This window comes from Neovison vison, chromosome 1 (assembly GCF_020171115.1).
Source record: "Neovison vison isolate M4711 chromosome 1, ASM_NN_V1, whole genome shotgun sequence".
Classification (NCBI taxonomy): domain Eukaryota; kingdom Metazoa; phylum Chordata; class Mammalia; order Carnivora; family Mustelidae; genus Neogale; species Neogale vison.
In genome coordinates, this window is record NC_058091.1 from 255,752,185 (window position 1) to 255,767,302 (window position 15,118).

Below are 15,118 nucleotides of genomic sequence, written 5' to 3' on the forward strand. Positions count from 1 at the left end.
GGTATGATGCTGTATGAAGCACACCCCCAGCTCCAGTGCAGGGAGCAGAGGCTTGGGAGTCTGGCCTGGTTCTGAGTCTTGGCTCTGGATCACTAACTGTGTTGAGCCTTGGACAGCAACTTTCCTGGGTCCCAGTTACCTCCTATCCAAATGAGAGCTACTCAGCACCTCTTGTATGGTCTATCCACACACGGGGCACTGTGCTAGGTGCTGTGTACCGAGCAAGAGAGATAGGAACCCTGCTCTCAAGATGTCGTTCACTGTCACAGAAGCCAGGAGGTTTTAGCCATTAGAGATGGATGTTTTCTATACCCGTCTTTTTCTCCTTTCCTTTTGGCAATCCCCAAAACACAAATGTTATACCTTTGGTATTTTCCCGTAAGTCTCTAAAGCTTTAGTCTTTGTCATCCTTTCTCTTGTTCATGCTGTATAATTTTTATTACTCACTCTTCAAATTTACTGGCCCCTCTGTCACCTCCACTCCACCCCAGCTCTGCCCAGTGCTTTCCGTGTTTCATGTCAGATGCTGTATTGTTTGGTCCTAAGTTTTTTGTGTGCCTCTTTTTTGAAGATTTTATTTATGTGAGACAGAGAAAGGGAGAGCACGTGCCTGTGTGCGGGGGTGGAAGGGCAGAGGGAGATGGAGAAGCAGACTCTGCACTGAGCACAGAGCCCGATGTGGGGCTCGATCTCATGACCCTGAGATCATGACCCGAGCTGAAACCAAGCATCACATGCTTAACTGACCGAGCCATCCAGGTGTCTCTTGTCTCTTTTTTAGGGTTTGTATTTCTCTGTGGCAACATTCTCTCTTTCCATTAACCTCAGGTATGTTTACCTTCACCTGACAGAGTGCGGTTACAATAGCTGCCTTTAAGTTTTTGTCTGGTAATTCTAATATCTGGGTCATCTTGGAATTGGCATTTGACGATTTTTTTCTTTGAAATTCTGTCCAATTTCCTGATTCTTTGTATGTAGAGTCATTTTGGATTTACTGACATTTACTGATCACTGACATTTTGAATGTTACGGTCTATATACTCTGGGTCTCATTAGAATCTGGATAATGTTGATGATTTTGTTTTAGCAGTCAGATCCTGGTAGGCTCAGAGCACAGGGTCTGTCTTGCCTTGAGGGTGGCGGCTCCTATACTGCTTTGGGTCTGCCTTGTACCGCTCAGCTCAGGTGAGCTTGAGATGTGTGTGCGCTCATGCACAGAATTAGGGTTTCCCTCCTTCTGCTGCCTTCTCTCTGGGGTTCTTCCCACACGCTGTCTGACCTGCCCAAGCCTCTTTTCCCGGTTCTCTGCCAGAACGTGAGGTTTCTTATGGAGTTTGAGTCACTGTTCCCACCACACCACTGTGCAGGTTTGGGACTGGTGCAAAGCCAGGAGCGCAAAAGGAAAAAAAACCAGGAAACTAAAAAATTAGGAGACTCGCCCCTGTTCTAACCTCTTCTCTAAGTTTTGACTCCTCCAATGGCCACCTGTTTTTGTTTATTTTTCAGAGCCCTCGGGTAGTTGTTTTTCGTATTTTACCCAGGGTTTTTCATTGTAGTCAGCAGGAGAGAGAGGCTGCTTTGGCTTACACTCATCAGGTCAGAAGACCTCCCCTGGAATGTACTTTTGATCCTGGACAGTATTTTTCTAACAGCGGCTCCTAAGAGCCCTTTGTCAGTAAGTTTTGGGGTGTCAGGGACTTGTTAAGATGTGGGTTCCTCAGAACTCTGTGAAAAACTCTGGGTGCCTTAGAGAGAACTATTATGAATCTCTTCTCCCTCTTCTGTTATAAGAAACAGAAGCCCATTTCCAGCTGACTTGAAAACACTTACTGACTTCTGACCAGGAGGGCAGAAGTGTCACCAGGAATCCTTCCTTTTCAGGTTTTGGTATTGCTTCCTGGCACGGAGTTTAGTCTCAGGCAGGCCCCTCTGGGGTGACCCACTGTGGCCTCCATCCTCCCAGCTTAGCAACCCCAGAGGATAGACAGCCGCTTTCTTCGATGGTTCTAGCACACATCCTAAAGCTCTCACCGGCCCAGCGAGAGTCATGTGTTCACCTCTGAACCAGTCCCCAAGGCCAGGGCATGGAGTACGGTGACTGACAGCCTGCGTCCTGTGTCCAGCCTAGAGCCAGATGGAGCCGGGCAGGCGCTGTCAGCCCCCCCTGAACCTCAGGCACTGAGGAGCCAGTATCTGAAGTGTGTGTTGTCTTTTCCAGGGAGATCGCACCCCTGAGGGGTTAAAAATAGCTTCAGTTATTATAATGGCTTAACAGATTCACAGTTTATCTGTGGGATTAGCATTTCATAGGGGCAGGTAATGAAGAAAATGTCTAAAAAGGCTTCTGAGGGGACAGTACTGGACGAAGGTGAAGCAAGGCTACCCCTCTGAGGGAAAGGGAGGCGCTGCCATCAGAAGGAGGCTGGACGGCAAGTAGCAAAAGCGGCACCTCTCGCTCTGGGGGAGTCTAAAGCCAGAGCCAGCAGCAGACGGGAGTAGGCCTGTCGGGACCCCTGTCAGAGGGGCTTGGTGGAGAGTGTGGTTGGGGGCCGGTGTCTAGAAAGCTGAACCTCACCTTTGGTCTTCCTGCCTCAGGAGTTCAGGGGTTGAAGACTTATTTTCTAGGAAATGTGAGGAGGGAGCCTGACCCTGCCACTCTCTGCTGTTTTGATGCAGGTGAAGAACGAGGTGGAGAAGCTCCCCAGGCAACAGCGGAAGGAGAGCATGAAGCAGAAGATGGAGGAACATGCGCAGAAGAAGCAGCTTCTCGTGAGTCCTTGCCCCTTAGTCGGGTTGGAGAGTCCCAGGTTTGAGACCCTCAATGATGAAGTTCCCCTCTATGCCCATGCCTTGCCCCTTGCATACCCATCTCTCATTCTGAGTGCTTAAATCCAGCCTATCCTTGTTAACACCTCCCCCATGCAGCCTTCCTTGACTGCTCTCACTCCGGCTAGGAGTAAGCTCCCATTTCTGGACATTCCAGCTCTTTACATCCCCCTCTTCCAAAGTGTTTCATGCCCCCTGCCTTGTCTTAGGGTTGTGTGTATGTCCTACCTCCTTGAATAACCCAGTACATCCACCAGCCCACTTAGCATCTTTTGGAGTCTCATACATCAAACCCACAATCTCCCGGACCTGGTCCTGTTCTTGGATTCTGAGGGGGCACCGCCTTCCATCCTGCTGTCAGGCCAGAAACCTTGTCATTCCTGATACCTCCTTTTCCTCCAACCTTTATCACTTCCTGAAAGCATGGATTTAAAAAAAAAAAAAAGCTCCAGACTGTCTCTGGGTCTATCCACTTTGTCTGCATCTCTATGACTTCTGGCCAGGGTCATCTTTTGCCTTAACTGCTGCAGTAGCCTCCCAGCTAGTCTCCCTGCTTCCTCTCTTGCTTTCCTACAGTTTTCTCTCCCACCAGCCAATGCAATCAACACAGATTCCAAATCTGATAATGTCACCCTCCCCTTATAGTCTTGTGTCCTGAAAACCTTCTGTGGCTCCCACTTTGTTCATAAGATAGGCCAACCTCCTTATGTGCTTACAAAGCCCCGTGGGTCTCGTCCGGCCAGCCTCTCCCAGCTTGACTCAGTCCCCTCTGCCCCAGCCTCACTAGCCTCCTTTGTAGCCGTTGTCAGACCATGTGCTCATTTTTCTCCCACTATGGAGTCTGTATATTGTCCTTCCTCTGCCCCCAAACGTACACTTAAAAATGTTTTGTATACTATCTGGTGTAGCATTCTTGGCTTACCAGGGCAGGTGGTGTTTGGTTTTCCCTTTGCAGAGGAAGAAACAAAGGCTCAGGGGGGTGACTCTCTGGAATTAGCAATATGGGGCACGGCCCCAAATTTAGTCTGTCTCCAGACTTCGTGTTTTCTCCAGGACACCATCATTCTGTCCTACAGCCTGTCCTTTGATGCTATCATCAGAAAAAGAATTCCGGGCTGGGGAGGGTGGGGGAGATGGCCCCCATCCCCACACAGGGAAAGTAGACTGGCTCTTTAAGGAGGCCATTTTGGTAGTGGTATCAAGAGCCTCAAAAATATGCACATTGTTGGCCTGGATTTTCTGTTTCTAAAGACTAATCCTGAGGATAAATCATCGCAGAGGTTTACAAACAGCTCCCAGAGGCTGAAGAGCAGCACCATCTAAAATAGAGACAACCAGGAAACAACCCATTAAGTATTGGGTGAATAAGCTAGGGTACACCTGGGCCATGAAGTATTTTCAGCCATTAAAACTCATTTGATAGAGGATTACATTAGGACATGGAACGGTATTTTTCATTTTTAAAAAATTACAGTAAAACAGACATAACAGAATTTAGCATCTAAAGCATTTTTAGCGTCCAGTTCAGTGGTATTAAGTACCTTCACCCCATCGTGCCAACCATCCTCACCAACCCTTGCCAGAACCCTTTATCTGGCGAAACTGAAGCTACCAAAGAAGTAGTAACACCCCATGATAACCCTCCCCCAGTCCCTGGCAACCACCGTTCTTCTTTCTGCCTCCACAAATCTCACCTCCTAAATGTGGGAACATATGGTATTTGTTCTTTTGTGCCTGCTTTACTTCAGTTTAGCAGGCCCTTGAGAGTCACCCGTGTTGTAGCACACGTAAGACTCTCCCTCCTTTTTCAGGGCCAAGAAATATTCCAGTCTTTCTATACTACATTTTATTAATGCGCCCTTCTGTCTGTGGATAATTGTTTCCATCCCATAGCTATGGTGAATAATGCTGTTACAAACATGGGTATACAAATCTCTAAGTCCTTTTGCAGAAACATGTTTATATAGATAAACCCAAACCAGCTACTACTCCTGGGTGATATGATTCCCGGGCATTTTTGTTTCTGCCTATGTGTTCCCTAAATTTTTTAAATTTTAATTTTTTAATTCTTTATGATGGCAAATTAAAAACATAGGCAGAAAGAGGTGCAACAGGAACCCCCTCATTGCCTGATCTCAGGAATTAGGAACTCATGTCCCCTTACTCCCCCACCCTTCTGTGTTATTTGAATCAAACCCCACATATCCTATCATTTTACCTGTAAATGTCTCAGTATGTATCTTTAAAAAATAAATCCACAATACCATAAATGTACTTAAAACTTTAAATATTTAACAATAATTCAGTAATTATTGCATTGAATCATTATTTCCATTTCCAATTGTCTCATTAATTCTTCTGTTTTACAATTTGTTTGAATCAGGGTCCACATAAAGTGCACATGCCACAACTGGTTGACGTGTCTCTAAGTCTCACATTTCCACATGTTTTCTTCGCTGCTTGTGATGACCTATCTTCTGTAATAGCAGTAGAGGACGAGGTGCCGAAGCCAGTGCTAAAGGTCTATTCTCTCTCCCACACAGGACCGGGACTTCCTGGCCAAGCAGAAGGAGGACTTGGAGCTGGCGATGAAGAAGATCACTGCTGACAACAGGCGGGAGATCTGTGACAAGGAGCGCGAGTGTCTCACTAAGAAGCAGGAACTCCTTCGAGGTGGGTGCCAGAGAGTGGGCTCTGCTAGGAACTGCAAGGTGCTTCTCCACCCTAAAAAGAAAAGACATTCCTTCAGGGCGAAATGTGGGGACAGCCTGCCTGAAGTTGGGGCTGAGGCACAGAAACCAGTTGTCACCAACACTATTTGACATTATTCCTGATGTCGAGGAAGGAAGAAAGAAAGCAAGCGATGGAGAGCGGGTAGAAATTGTAATAGGTCCACTGGGTGAACGGGGGTACCGGGGGTCGGACAGTATTGAGCCCCGTATGAGAGCTATCATGTATCGAGTGACTACTTTGCCAGGCCGTGTACCAGTCCTCATGGCTCAGTCTCCTTAAATCTTCACCTTATGCAACAAGGTGTTCTTGTAGATGAGGAAACGGAGGCTTGCGGAGCGACTGTGCTGTGGCTGGGGTTGCTCTGCTAATGCGTGGTAGAGTAGGCCTTGACCACGGATCTCCTCTTGAAGCCAGGCTCCTAACCACCCTGACACCCTGACAGGTTTGCATGCCGGCAGATCCCTCACAGCCCAGGACCTTCTGGAGACCCCAGTGTAGACCACTCCCAGAGGGAGGGCTTCTGTATCTGGATGGGGTCACTTGGCAGGGTGGGGTCCTGGGATAGAGCTCTGAAGGGCAGCTCTGCTTAGGGTCTTTCTACTGCCCGAGCTTTATCTCATCTAGTTTGGTTTGGTGTTGTGGGGTGTGCAAAGCAAGTGGGCTCTCAGTGGCCAAAAATCTGTTGTTTGAGCTGCATGTATAACAGTTGGATGGTGAAAATTTGAGTGTGGCGCCTGTGGGCTTTTGAGCCAACAGAGCAGCCTGTTGTGAAGAAGTAAACAACATGGGGCCAAGGTTCCCACACTGTCTCTTGCTTACTGACACAACAAAGCGCTGTGATGGCTCATGCAGCCGAGCAGTGTGGACCCCCTCAGTACTTGGGGATGGGGCTGCGAAATGGGGTCCCTGGTGTTCTGAGGAGCCACAGATGTTGCCCTCATTTGTTTTTTTGTCCCACAATATTGAGAAGACCCACCCTCCTTAGGGGACAGTGGTTCTGGTTTTGGTCAAGAAGCCAAATCACCATTCCGATTACCATGGGCAGCTCCAGTGTTCCCAGAACAGGAATGCAGTGACGTAAACTGACCATTCTTCATGGGTTGAGCGCAGCCCGCTATGTGTCTCGCGGGGCCTGAGGTCCTCTGACACCGGTGCCCTGCCTGTGGCTGAGCAGAGGATCCGATCATAGACTTCCAGTGATAAAATGCCAGATACTGCTGTCTCAATGATGTTTATATAAGGGACGTGCAGTGGCCAAGGAGGGTGTCCCACGTTTTCCAAAGGACAAAATAGCGACAGAGAGCTGTCCTGGCTTCTTCATGAAGCTCCATGAGCCCTTCCCACCTGCCCGTTAAGAAACACTGAACATAAATATGTCTCCCGAGAACACTTCTCCCTCTGTGGTGTGGTTGTACGCATTTGGCAGAAGCAGGAGTGGAGGCCTGCAGAAGGTTTGTTACCTGTCCCAAATCCTAGTGAATGAGAGCGGCTCCAGCCTAGGTCTCTGGTTTCTCTGGCTTCTGACTCTGGTCACTTCCTGGTGTACTACTCTCCTGGCCCAGTGGGGCTCTGGCCATAAGTGTCTCATCAGGCCTCCTCCTTCACAGACCGGGAGGCCGCCCTATGGGAAATGGAGGAGCATCACCTGCAGGAGAGGCACCAACTGGTGAAGCAGCAGCTCAAAGACCAGTACTTTCTCCAGCGGCATGAGCTGGTGCGCAAGCATGAGAAGGTGAGGTCCCTGGATGGGCGGGCCACCAAGGCTGCCACCAAAAGTACTGGGTAGGGCCGTGAGGCCACGCTGTGACAGTGCGCCACTTGAGTATGATCTGTGCTCCCAAGAAGAGCCAGGTGTTGGTCGCAGTGGGGCCCCAGGAGGTTCTTGGGGGATGTCCTGCCTCAGGTGGAGGCGCTAGGAATAGGGAAAACCATGTAGGGAAGCAGATGGCGGCTCCCTCACGGACTCCTTAGGGTGTGTCTTTCACTTTTTCCCCTTCTCCCTCATTTTTCCATTTCCCCCTCATCACTCTCTTTTGCACACATTCCCTCAGAATGCTTTTAAGTATCAACTTAAACCACTTCTGCCAGGAAGCCTTCCTTAACCCCCTCAGACCAGGCAAGGGCCCCTGCTCTGGAGGCCAGAGCGCCCTCTACTTCTGTGTAATTGTCTGTCTTGGTTTGATCCCCTTAGTGGGAACAGAGACAGACAAACCAAGCTATGGGTGTACAGCCAGTGGGTAATTACAATTCCTAATCTAAATGCAATGATGGAGGTCAGCACAGGACTATGGCAGCTCTAATAAGGGTGCCCAACCTGGCTAGGAAGTCAGGGGAAGCTCCTTGGAGGAGGTGACAGCCATGCCAAAAAATGCCAGGAAAAACTCAAATTTAATAGTGCTTTTAATTGACACCTGCCATCAAGAATGATGAACCATCCCTGTCTGTATATTTTGCTCTGTGGTATTAGCTTTAATGGCATGTGACCACAGATCATATGAGAAGGCATTTAGAAGGTAAAAATCCCAAACATTTACAAAAAGCAACATTTTCTGTTCTCACTTAAGAAATTTAACAGTAGAAGTAAAACGATACCAGCCTTGCTCTGCTGGGTACTTGGGACCACATGGATCCTGGATTCTGGAGTAGCGCATGGCAGCCTTGGGCCTCTCCTTGCACACACTGCCCCCCTCCTCGCCCCCTGCCCCAGGGCCCAAAGCACATGTGACCATGAACTTGGCCCTGGCCGGCTGTCCCCTCAGGAGCGGGAGCAGATGCAGCGCTACAATCAGCGCATGGTGGAGCAGCTGAAGGTGCGGCAGCAGCAGGAGAAAGCGCGGCTGCCCAAGATTCAGAGGAGCGAGGGCAAGACGCGCATGGCCATGTACAAGAAGAGCCTCCACATCAACGGCGCGGGCAGCGCCTCGGAGCAGCGCGAGAAGATCAAGCAGGTGGGGCTCCGCGGGTGTGCTGGAGCTGGGGGCCTGCACCTTATGCGGCTGGGAGGGATGGAAGAGAGAGCTGCAGAGTGGGGGTGTGGAGGAGGCGTGCCAGTCACCCCCTCATCAGCTGCTCTGCTGGACTGTTCCCTCTGAGATGCTGGTGCTTCGATCCCGCAGCTTCCTCCACTGGTAAACCCCTTCCTCTAGCATCTACCGAGACCCCACTTGTGCATCATCCATGTGACTTGGGGACATGGGGTCGGTGGCCCTGGGCTCCTCTGATTCCTGTGTAGTGGCCATGTCACAACAATACCGTGTCGTGTCCCTACCAGCCTGGGTCTCCGCTCAGGAGGAGGATAGAGCCTGAACGGTGTAGGGCACTTGGGTTATGCACAAAGCAGTCCCTCTGACAGGGTGTTCTAGAACAAATGGTGGAGGTACCCCCCAACCCCCAGTGGCCCGGCCAGGCCTGTGGCCCTCTGAGGCACTCACTCTCTCTGTGGCAGTTCTCCCAGCAAGAGGAGAAAAGGCAGAAGTCAGAGCGGCTACAGCAGCAGCAAAAACATGAAAACCAGATGCGGGACATGATGGCACAGTGTGAGAGCAACATGAGCGAGCTGCAGCAGCTGCAGGTACTGCCCTCCCTGCCCCCTCTTCTTGGACTGCCTCAGTTTCCCTCAAAGAAGTCCTCTCTCAGGGACCAAAAACTACAAACAGGGAAGGAGTCTCCTGAGAGAAGCCGGGGCTAAAACAATTTCCATCCTGCTGTGTAATGTTGGCCAAATCCCATCACCTCCCAGGCTCGAGTTCCTGCCTCCACAGAGTGGGTATGGGCTGGGGGAGAGAATTCCTATTTTGTAGGATGGGGGTGAGGCTTTGTAAATGAGATGACTGAACTGAAAGTGCTTTGCCTGGGGCCTGGCGGTTGCATGCTGCTGGGTGTCCCGATTATCCTAAGCCAAAACCAGGCATTACAAAGAAAACAGCAAACCACTCTCTCTCATAAACACAGATGCACAAATCCTCAACAAAATATTAGCAAATTGACTGCGACAAATCTAAAAAGAATGTAAGTGGGCTTTATCCCAGGCTGGTTCAACGTTCAAAAATCAACGTAATCCATAACATCAACAGGCTAAAGGAAAGTCACATGATCATATAGAAAAAGCATCTGACAAAACCCAACACTCATTCATGGTAACACTCTTAGTAAACTAGGAATAAAGGGAGAACTTCCTCAACTTGATAAAGAACACACACAAAAACCTACAGCTCAGATCATCCTTAATGGCAAGAGGCTCAGGGAACGGGATCCTGGTGTTGCCAACCTCCTGGTGACCCCTTTCCCCAGGGAGATCCTGAACATTTCAAGATTCCGGACTCCTGAGCTTGCCCCCTGCCTGAGGGGCACCACCCCAGGAGCTGGTACCGGGAGCCCCCTTGTGGTAGAGCCAGGCATTGCCATACGTGAGGAATAGGCAGGTTCAAACCTCTGATTTCAGGAAATTGCTCAGGCTGTTAGACCCATCTGGCAATTTCTGGAGAGGCAGAGAGGCGTGGAGAAAACATGACAGGCATTGAAGACTGTCAGGTAGGGACCCTGCCACGTATTGCTCTGTGAAATTTAGCCAAACCCCTCACCTTCTGTATCTGTTTTCCCCATCCCTGCCTCATGGAGTTACTGGGAGGATTAACTGAGAGAACCCATACAGAATCCCAGGGGCCAGCTCCTGGCAGGTCAAAGGTACTCTGTACTTCTAGGATTATTGTTTCTAACTAAACATTTCTTAAACCCTCAGAAGCCAGAGAATGAAACCCAAAACGAAAAATCCCCAATGGGTTTCACTCTTCCAACTCAATAGGGTTGGTGTATCTGGATGAAAGTGCTTTCCCCTTGCTTTAGATTCTCTGTGAGGAATCAACAGGGACTTGTATCTTTTGCTTGTGAGAAATTCTAAGTAACTTTTGTGAAGCAGATAACTTACCTAAGAGAACAGTAAAGTTGGGAATGCGTCAGTCAGGTCCATTCCCTCATCCTTACCACAAAATTTCTTCTGAGGAAATGACATAAGATATAGAAAATTACATATATAGTTATCTTAGCTCTGGCTGCCATAACAAAATACCAGTCTGGGTGGCTTAAACAAGTTTATTTTCTCACAGCCTGGAAGGCTAAAATCAGCTTCCAGGTGTGGTTGGGTTCAGCCTCTCTTCCTGGCTTGCAAATGGCCTGCTTCTTGCTGTGTCCTTACAGGGCACAGAGAAGGAGAAAGCCACCTCTCTAGTCTCTTCTAAGACACTAATCCCATCATGACGGCCCACCCTTAGGATCTCAGCTAAACTTAATTTTTCCCTAAAGGGCCACCTCCAAATAGCATCACAGTGGGGATTTGGGCTTCAACATATGAATTTTGGGGAGACACAATTCAGTCCAAAGCACACAATACAGTGCTATTTAAAAGAGTGAAAATTAAGGGGCGCCTGGGTGGCTCAGTGGGTTAAAGCCTCTGCCTTCGCCTCAGGTCATGATCCCAGGGTTCTGTGGGATGGAGCCCCACATCGGGTTCTCTGCTCAGCAGGGAGCCTGCTCCACATCACCCCCCCCACCTGCCTCTCTGCCTACTTGTGATCTCTATCAAATGAATAAATAAAACCTTAAAAAATAAATAAATAAAAGAGTGAAGATTAAGAGCAACCTAAGTGACCAGATGTAGGGGAGTGTTTAAATTTGATGAATCCACACTGGGATACTGTGTAGGCATTGAAAATGATTAAGAAAAATGTTAATTCTTTGTAGAAATATTTACATTGTAACATTAAGGGTTGGGGGAAGCAGGTGTCAGAAGTGTATAATAAGGGTGAGCTGAGTAACATCTAAATTTTTGCAGTGGGTGCCTCTAGTGGTGGGATTTGGGGACTTATTTTTATTTATTGTTAATAGTTTTATAAAAATGACATAAATGTTCATGTTGAAGAATTCAAACAGTGCAAAAAAGCACCAATAAGAAAGATGCAAATTACTGTAGCTCCCACCACATAATAAGAACTATTAACATGAATATTCTGAAATATTCCTCCAGGCGTTTCTTGGTATCTGTGTATAATAGGTATAGAGTTTCTATAAAATTATAATCAAGGAGAAGAAGTAAGAAATGAATAATGCTGATGTCAACATGTCTATAGCATGAAGTCTGTTTTAGCCCTCTGCACCTCTGCCTTCTGAGTTTTTACCTGTTCTGCCTGGAATTTGTTCCAGAATGAAAAGTGTCACCTCCTGGTAGAACATGAAACTCAGAAGCTGAAGGCCCTAGATGAGAGCCATAACCAGAACCTGAAGGAATGGCGGGACAAGCTTCGGCCACGCAAAAAGGTAACCATGTCTGGGCTTGTGGGCTCGGTGGTAGGCTCTCCTCCATGCTGAGGCACAGGTGTCTGCCTACAGTGTGAATACAGATATAAATAAGATATAGATTTATAGATTTACTTGAAGAAATTGGCTCCTAGGTTTGTGGATGGCTGGTAAGTCTGAAACCTGCAGGGCAGGTTGGAGATTCAGGGAAGAGTTGATGTTGCAGTTCCGAGTCCTTGGACAGTCTGCAGGCAGAATTCCTTTTTCCTTAGGGGGACCTCAGTTGTAAGGCCTTTGACTGTTTGGATGAGGCCCACCCACATTCGGGAGGGTAATCTGCTTTACTCAGAGTCTACAGAGTTAAATATTAATCACATCTAAAAGTTCCTTAACAATGACATCTCCCTGGGGGTTTGACCAAACAACTGGGTGCCATGCCATACAAGGCTGACACATAAAATTAACCATCACAGGGCCTCGGTGTGGTCAGTTATAAAGTGGATGTGGATATTGTACAGTGTGATGAAGTCCACAGCCAGCCCCTAGTACAGGCCAAGGACATAGTTCCTTCCTTCCACTCCCAACCTCTCTGAGGAGAGAGCTGCCCTAACTGCCCTTGGTCAGGTTTCCAGAGGCCCTGAGGTTTGTTCTGCCATCACACATCTGCTCTGCTTGTTCTAACTGTGGTCTGGACAAGAGGCAGCTGCCCACCTCAGCTGCCTGATGGCCCTGGAAATCCTTGAAGTGAGGCTCCCCTACCTGTGCTAATGGAGCTTTCTGTCTGGAAGCTGGCCACAGTCCCAGACCTTCCTCTTAGCAGGCCCATGTTCATCATTTTCTGTAGTCACGGCCTGTTGGGACTTTTGATACTTGACAACTCAAATCAATAATGCTTCTGCTAACATACATTGACTCTGGTATCAGGAAATAAATGTTCATTTTGGTTCTCTTACCTGGGTGTTCTATACCCTTGGCACGTCCTGGGAGAGAGTTTGAAAATGAACGATCACGTTGCCTCTGACAACTGCCACATATTTCCAAGGCACCTGGGTTTAGGGGAGGCACCACAGTGTATGTCTGGACAGCCATACTGGATTTTGCTTGTGGGCCTGCTATTATGCAGAATTCTTTTTTAATTTTATTTTTTAAGATTTTATTTGAGAGAGAGAGAGGTGGGGGAGACCCCAAGCAGGGGGGAGGGGCAGAGGGAGAGGGAAGAGCGAGCTTCCTGCTTAGCAGAGAGCCCGATGCAGGACTTGATCCTGGGACTCTGGGATCATGACCCCAGCTGAAGGCAGATGCTTAACGAACTGAGACACCCAGGCATCCTATTTTATAGAATTCTCTGTAGAACTGTCTGTCATTAGCTACCTGGGTTACTGTTGGAACACGGAACCAGAGTGATATGATTTTTTTATACTCTTGCATTATAATTTATAGTCTTGAGCTGTACAGGGGCAGGGGAGATGACTGTACACTATACAATAATTTTAGAGAAATTCAGACTTACTTCTTTCAAATAAGTACAGAATATCTGGTAGCATAAATAATTTAAGTGTTGCTTGGGTGACAGTTAACACAGAATATGGCCTCAGACAAGTCTTCCCTTCCCAATCTTGCTTTTTAGGGTATAAAATGTACATAACATTGCTTCCCTTAAAGCGAGTGTTAGTAAACTATTGTCCATGGGCCAAATCTGGCCTACCATCTGTATTTGTAAATAAAGTTTTATTGGAACACAGCCAAGCTCATTATTTTCCATATTGTCTCTGGCTGATTTTGTACTACAACGGCAGCTGAGTATTTGTGACAGAGACCTCACAGCCTGTAAAGTGTAAAATATTTATAATCTGGCCCTTTACAGCAAAAGGATTACAGATTCCTGCCTCAGGTTATTTAGATGAATGTATGGGGTAGGCAGAGGAGAGCAGTGATTCAGAGCACAGGCTTTGGAGTAAGACAGGCATGAAGTAAAGTCGTGGCTCCCCTATTACTCTCTGTGAAACCCTGAGCAAGTTATTAAACCTCTCTGCTCAGAAAGTGGTAGCTTTGATAACTAAACTGTTATACCTATAGCACAGATCACAAACTGAAACTGGCTTACAGGTATTAGGTTTGGCCAATATATAGAAATTTAAAAATTTTTTGAAACTTGCCAACATTGGGGCGCCTGGGTAGCTCAGTTGCTTGAGTGTCTGCCTTCAGCTTGGTTCATGATCCCAGGGTCCTGGGATCGACCCTGACATTGGGTTCCCTGCTCAGCAGGAGCCTACTTGTCCATCTTCCTCTACCTGCTGCTCTCTCTTGTGCTGGTGTGGTCTCTCTCAAATAAATAAAATAAAATAAAGAAAAAAAAGGAAAGTTGCCAACCTTTAAATTAAGTACAGGCAAACCTGTTTCATTGTACTTCACAAACAATTGTGTCCCCCCTACAAAACTAATGGTTTGTGGCAACCCCATGGTGAGTATATCCACCAGTGTCATTTTTCCAATAGCATTTGCTTACTTCATGTCTCTGTGTCACATTTTCATAATTCTTGCAACATTTTGAACTTTTCATTATTATTATGGTGATCAGTGATCTTATTATCATACTTGTTTTGGGGTGCCATGAAAGTTGACCACAAAAGATGGTGAACTTCAAAACAAGTCTCAATAAATTTAAGAAGACTGAAATCATATCATTATCTTTTCCAACCACAAGAGTATGAGACTGGAAATTAATCACAAGAAAAAAAAAATTGAAAAAACAGGAAGTTGTGAAAACTGGACACCATATTACTGAATAAGTAATAGGTGAACGAAGAAATGAAAGAGGAAAAAATGGACACAAATGAAAATGAAAACACACTGGCTCAAAATCTTTGGAGTTCTAAGAGGAAAATTTATAGTGATACTGGCTAATCTCAATAAACAAAAAAAAATCTCACATAAACAATCTAAAAGAGCTAGAAAAAGAACAAAGCCTAAGGTTAAGAGAAGATAGGAAATAATAATCATAAGAGCTTTAAATGAAATTGAGAATAACAGATCGACAGGAAAAAAAAAATCAATGAAAACTAAGAGCCACTTCTTTGAAGAGTTAAACAGAATGGATAAACTTTTAGCCAGTCTCAGCAAGAAAAAAAGAGAAAGGACCCAAATAAATAAAATCAGAAATCAAAGAGAACATCCAGCACCCCAGAAATAGAAAGGATTACATGAGAATAGTACAAAACATTATATGCCAACTAGAAGAAGTGGATAAATTCCTAGAAATAATCTTCTAAAA

At 46.9% G+C, this 15,118-nt stretch overlaps 1 protein-coding gene and 1 long non-coding RNA gene across 3 annotated transcripts in view; one reads left to right on the forward strand and one right to left on the reverse strand.

The window, feature by feature from the left end:
* The window catches only part of STK10 (serine/threonine kinase 10), a 120,636-nt gene that overhangs the window by 94,535 nt on the left and 10,983 nt on the right, over window positions 1–15,118 (forward strand). For both annotated transcript variants that reach the window (XM_044229492.1, XM_044229501.1), the window contains 6 exons: window positions 2,677–2,769; window positions 5,370–5,499; window positions 7,167–7,291; window positions 8,319–8,507; window positions 9,005–9,130; window positions 11,755–11,868. In XM_044229492.1, the coding sequence (XP_044085427.1) occupies window positions 2,677–2,769; window positions 5,370–5,499; window positions 7,167–7,291; window positions 8,319–8,507; window positions 9,005–9,130; window positions 11,755–11,868 (777 nt within the window). The remainder of the gene's footprint in view (window positions 1–2,676; window positions 2,770–5,369; window positions 5,500–7,166; window positions 7,292–8,318; window positions 8,508–9,004; window positions 9,131–11,754; window positions 11,869–15,118) is intronic.
* LOC122892889 lies at window positions 5,097–7,171 on the reverse strand. The gene is made up of 2 exons (XR_006381538.1): window positions 7,020–7,171; window positions 5,097–5,550 (listed from the first exon to the last, which is right to left on the reverse strand). It is a non-coding gene; the product is annotated as an uncharacterized LOC122892889 (long non-coding RNA).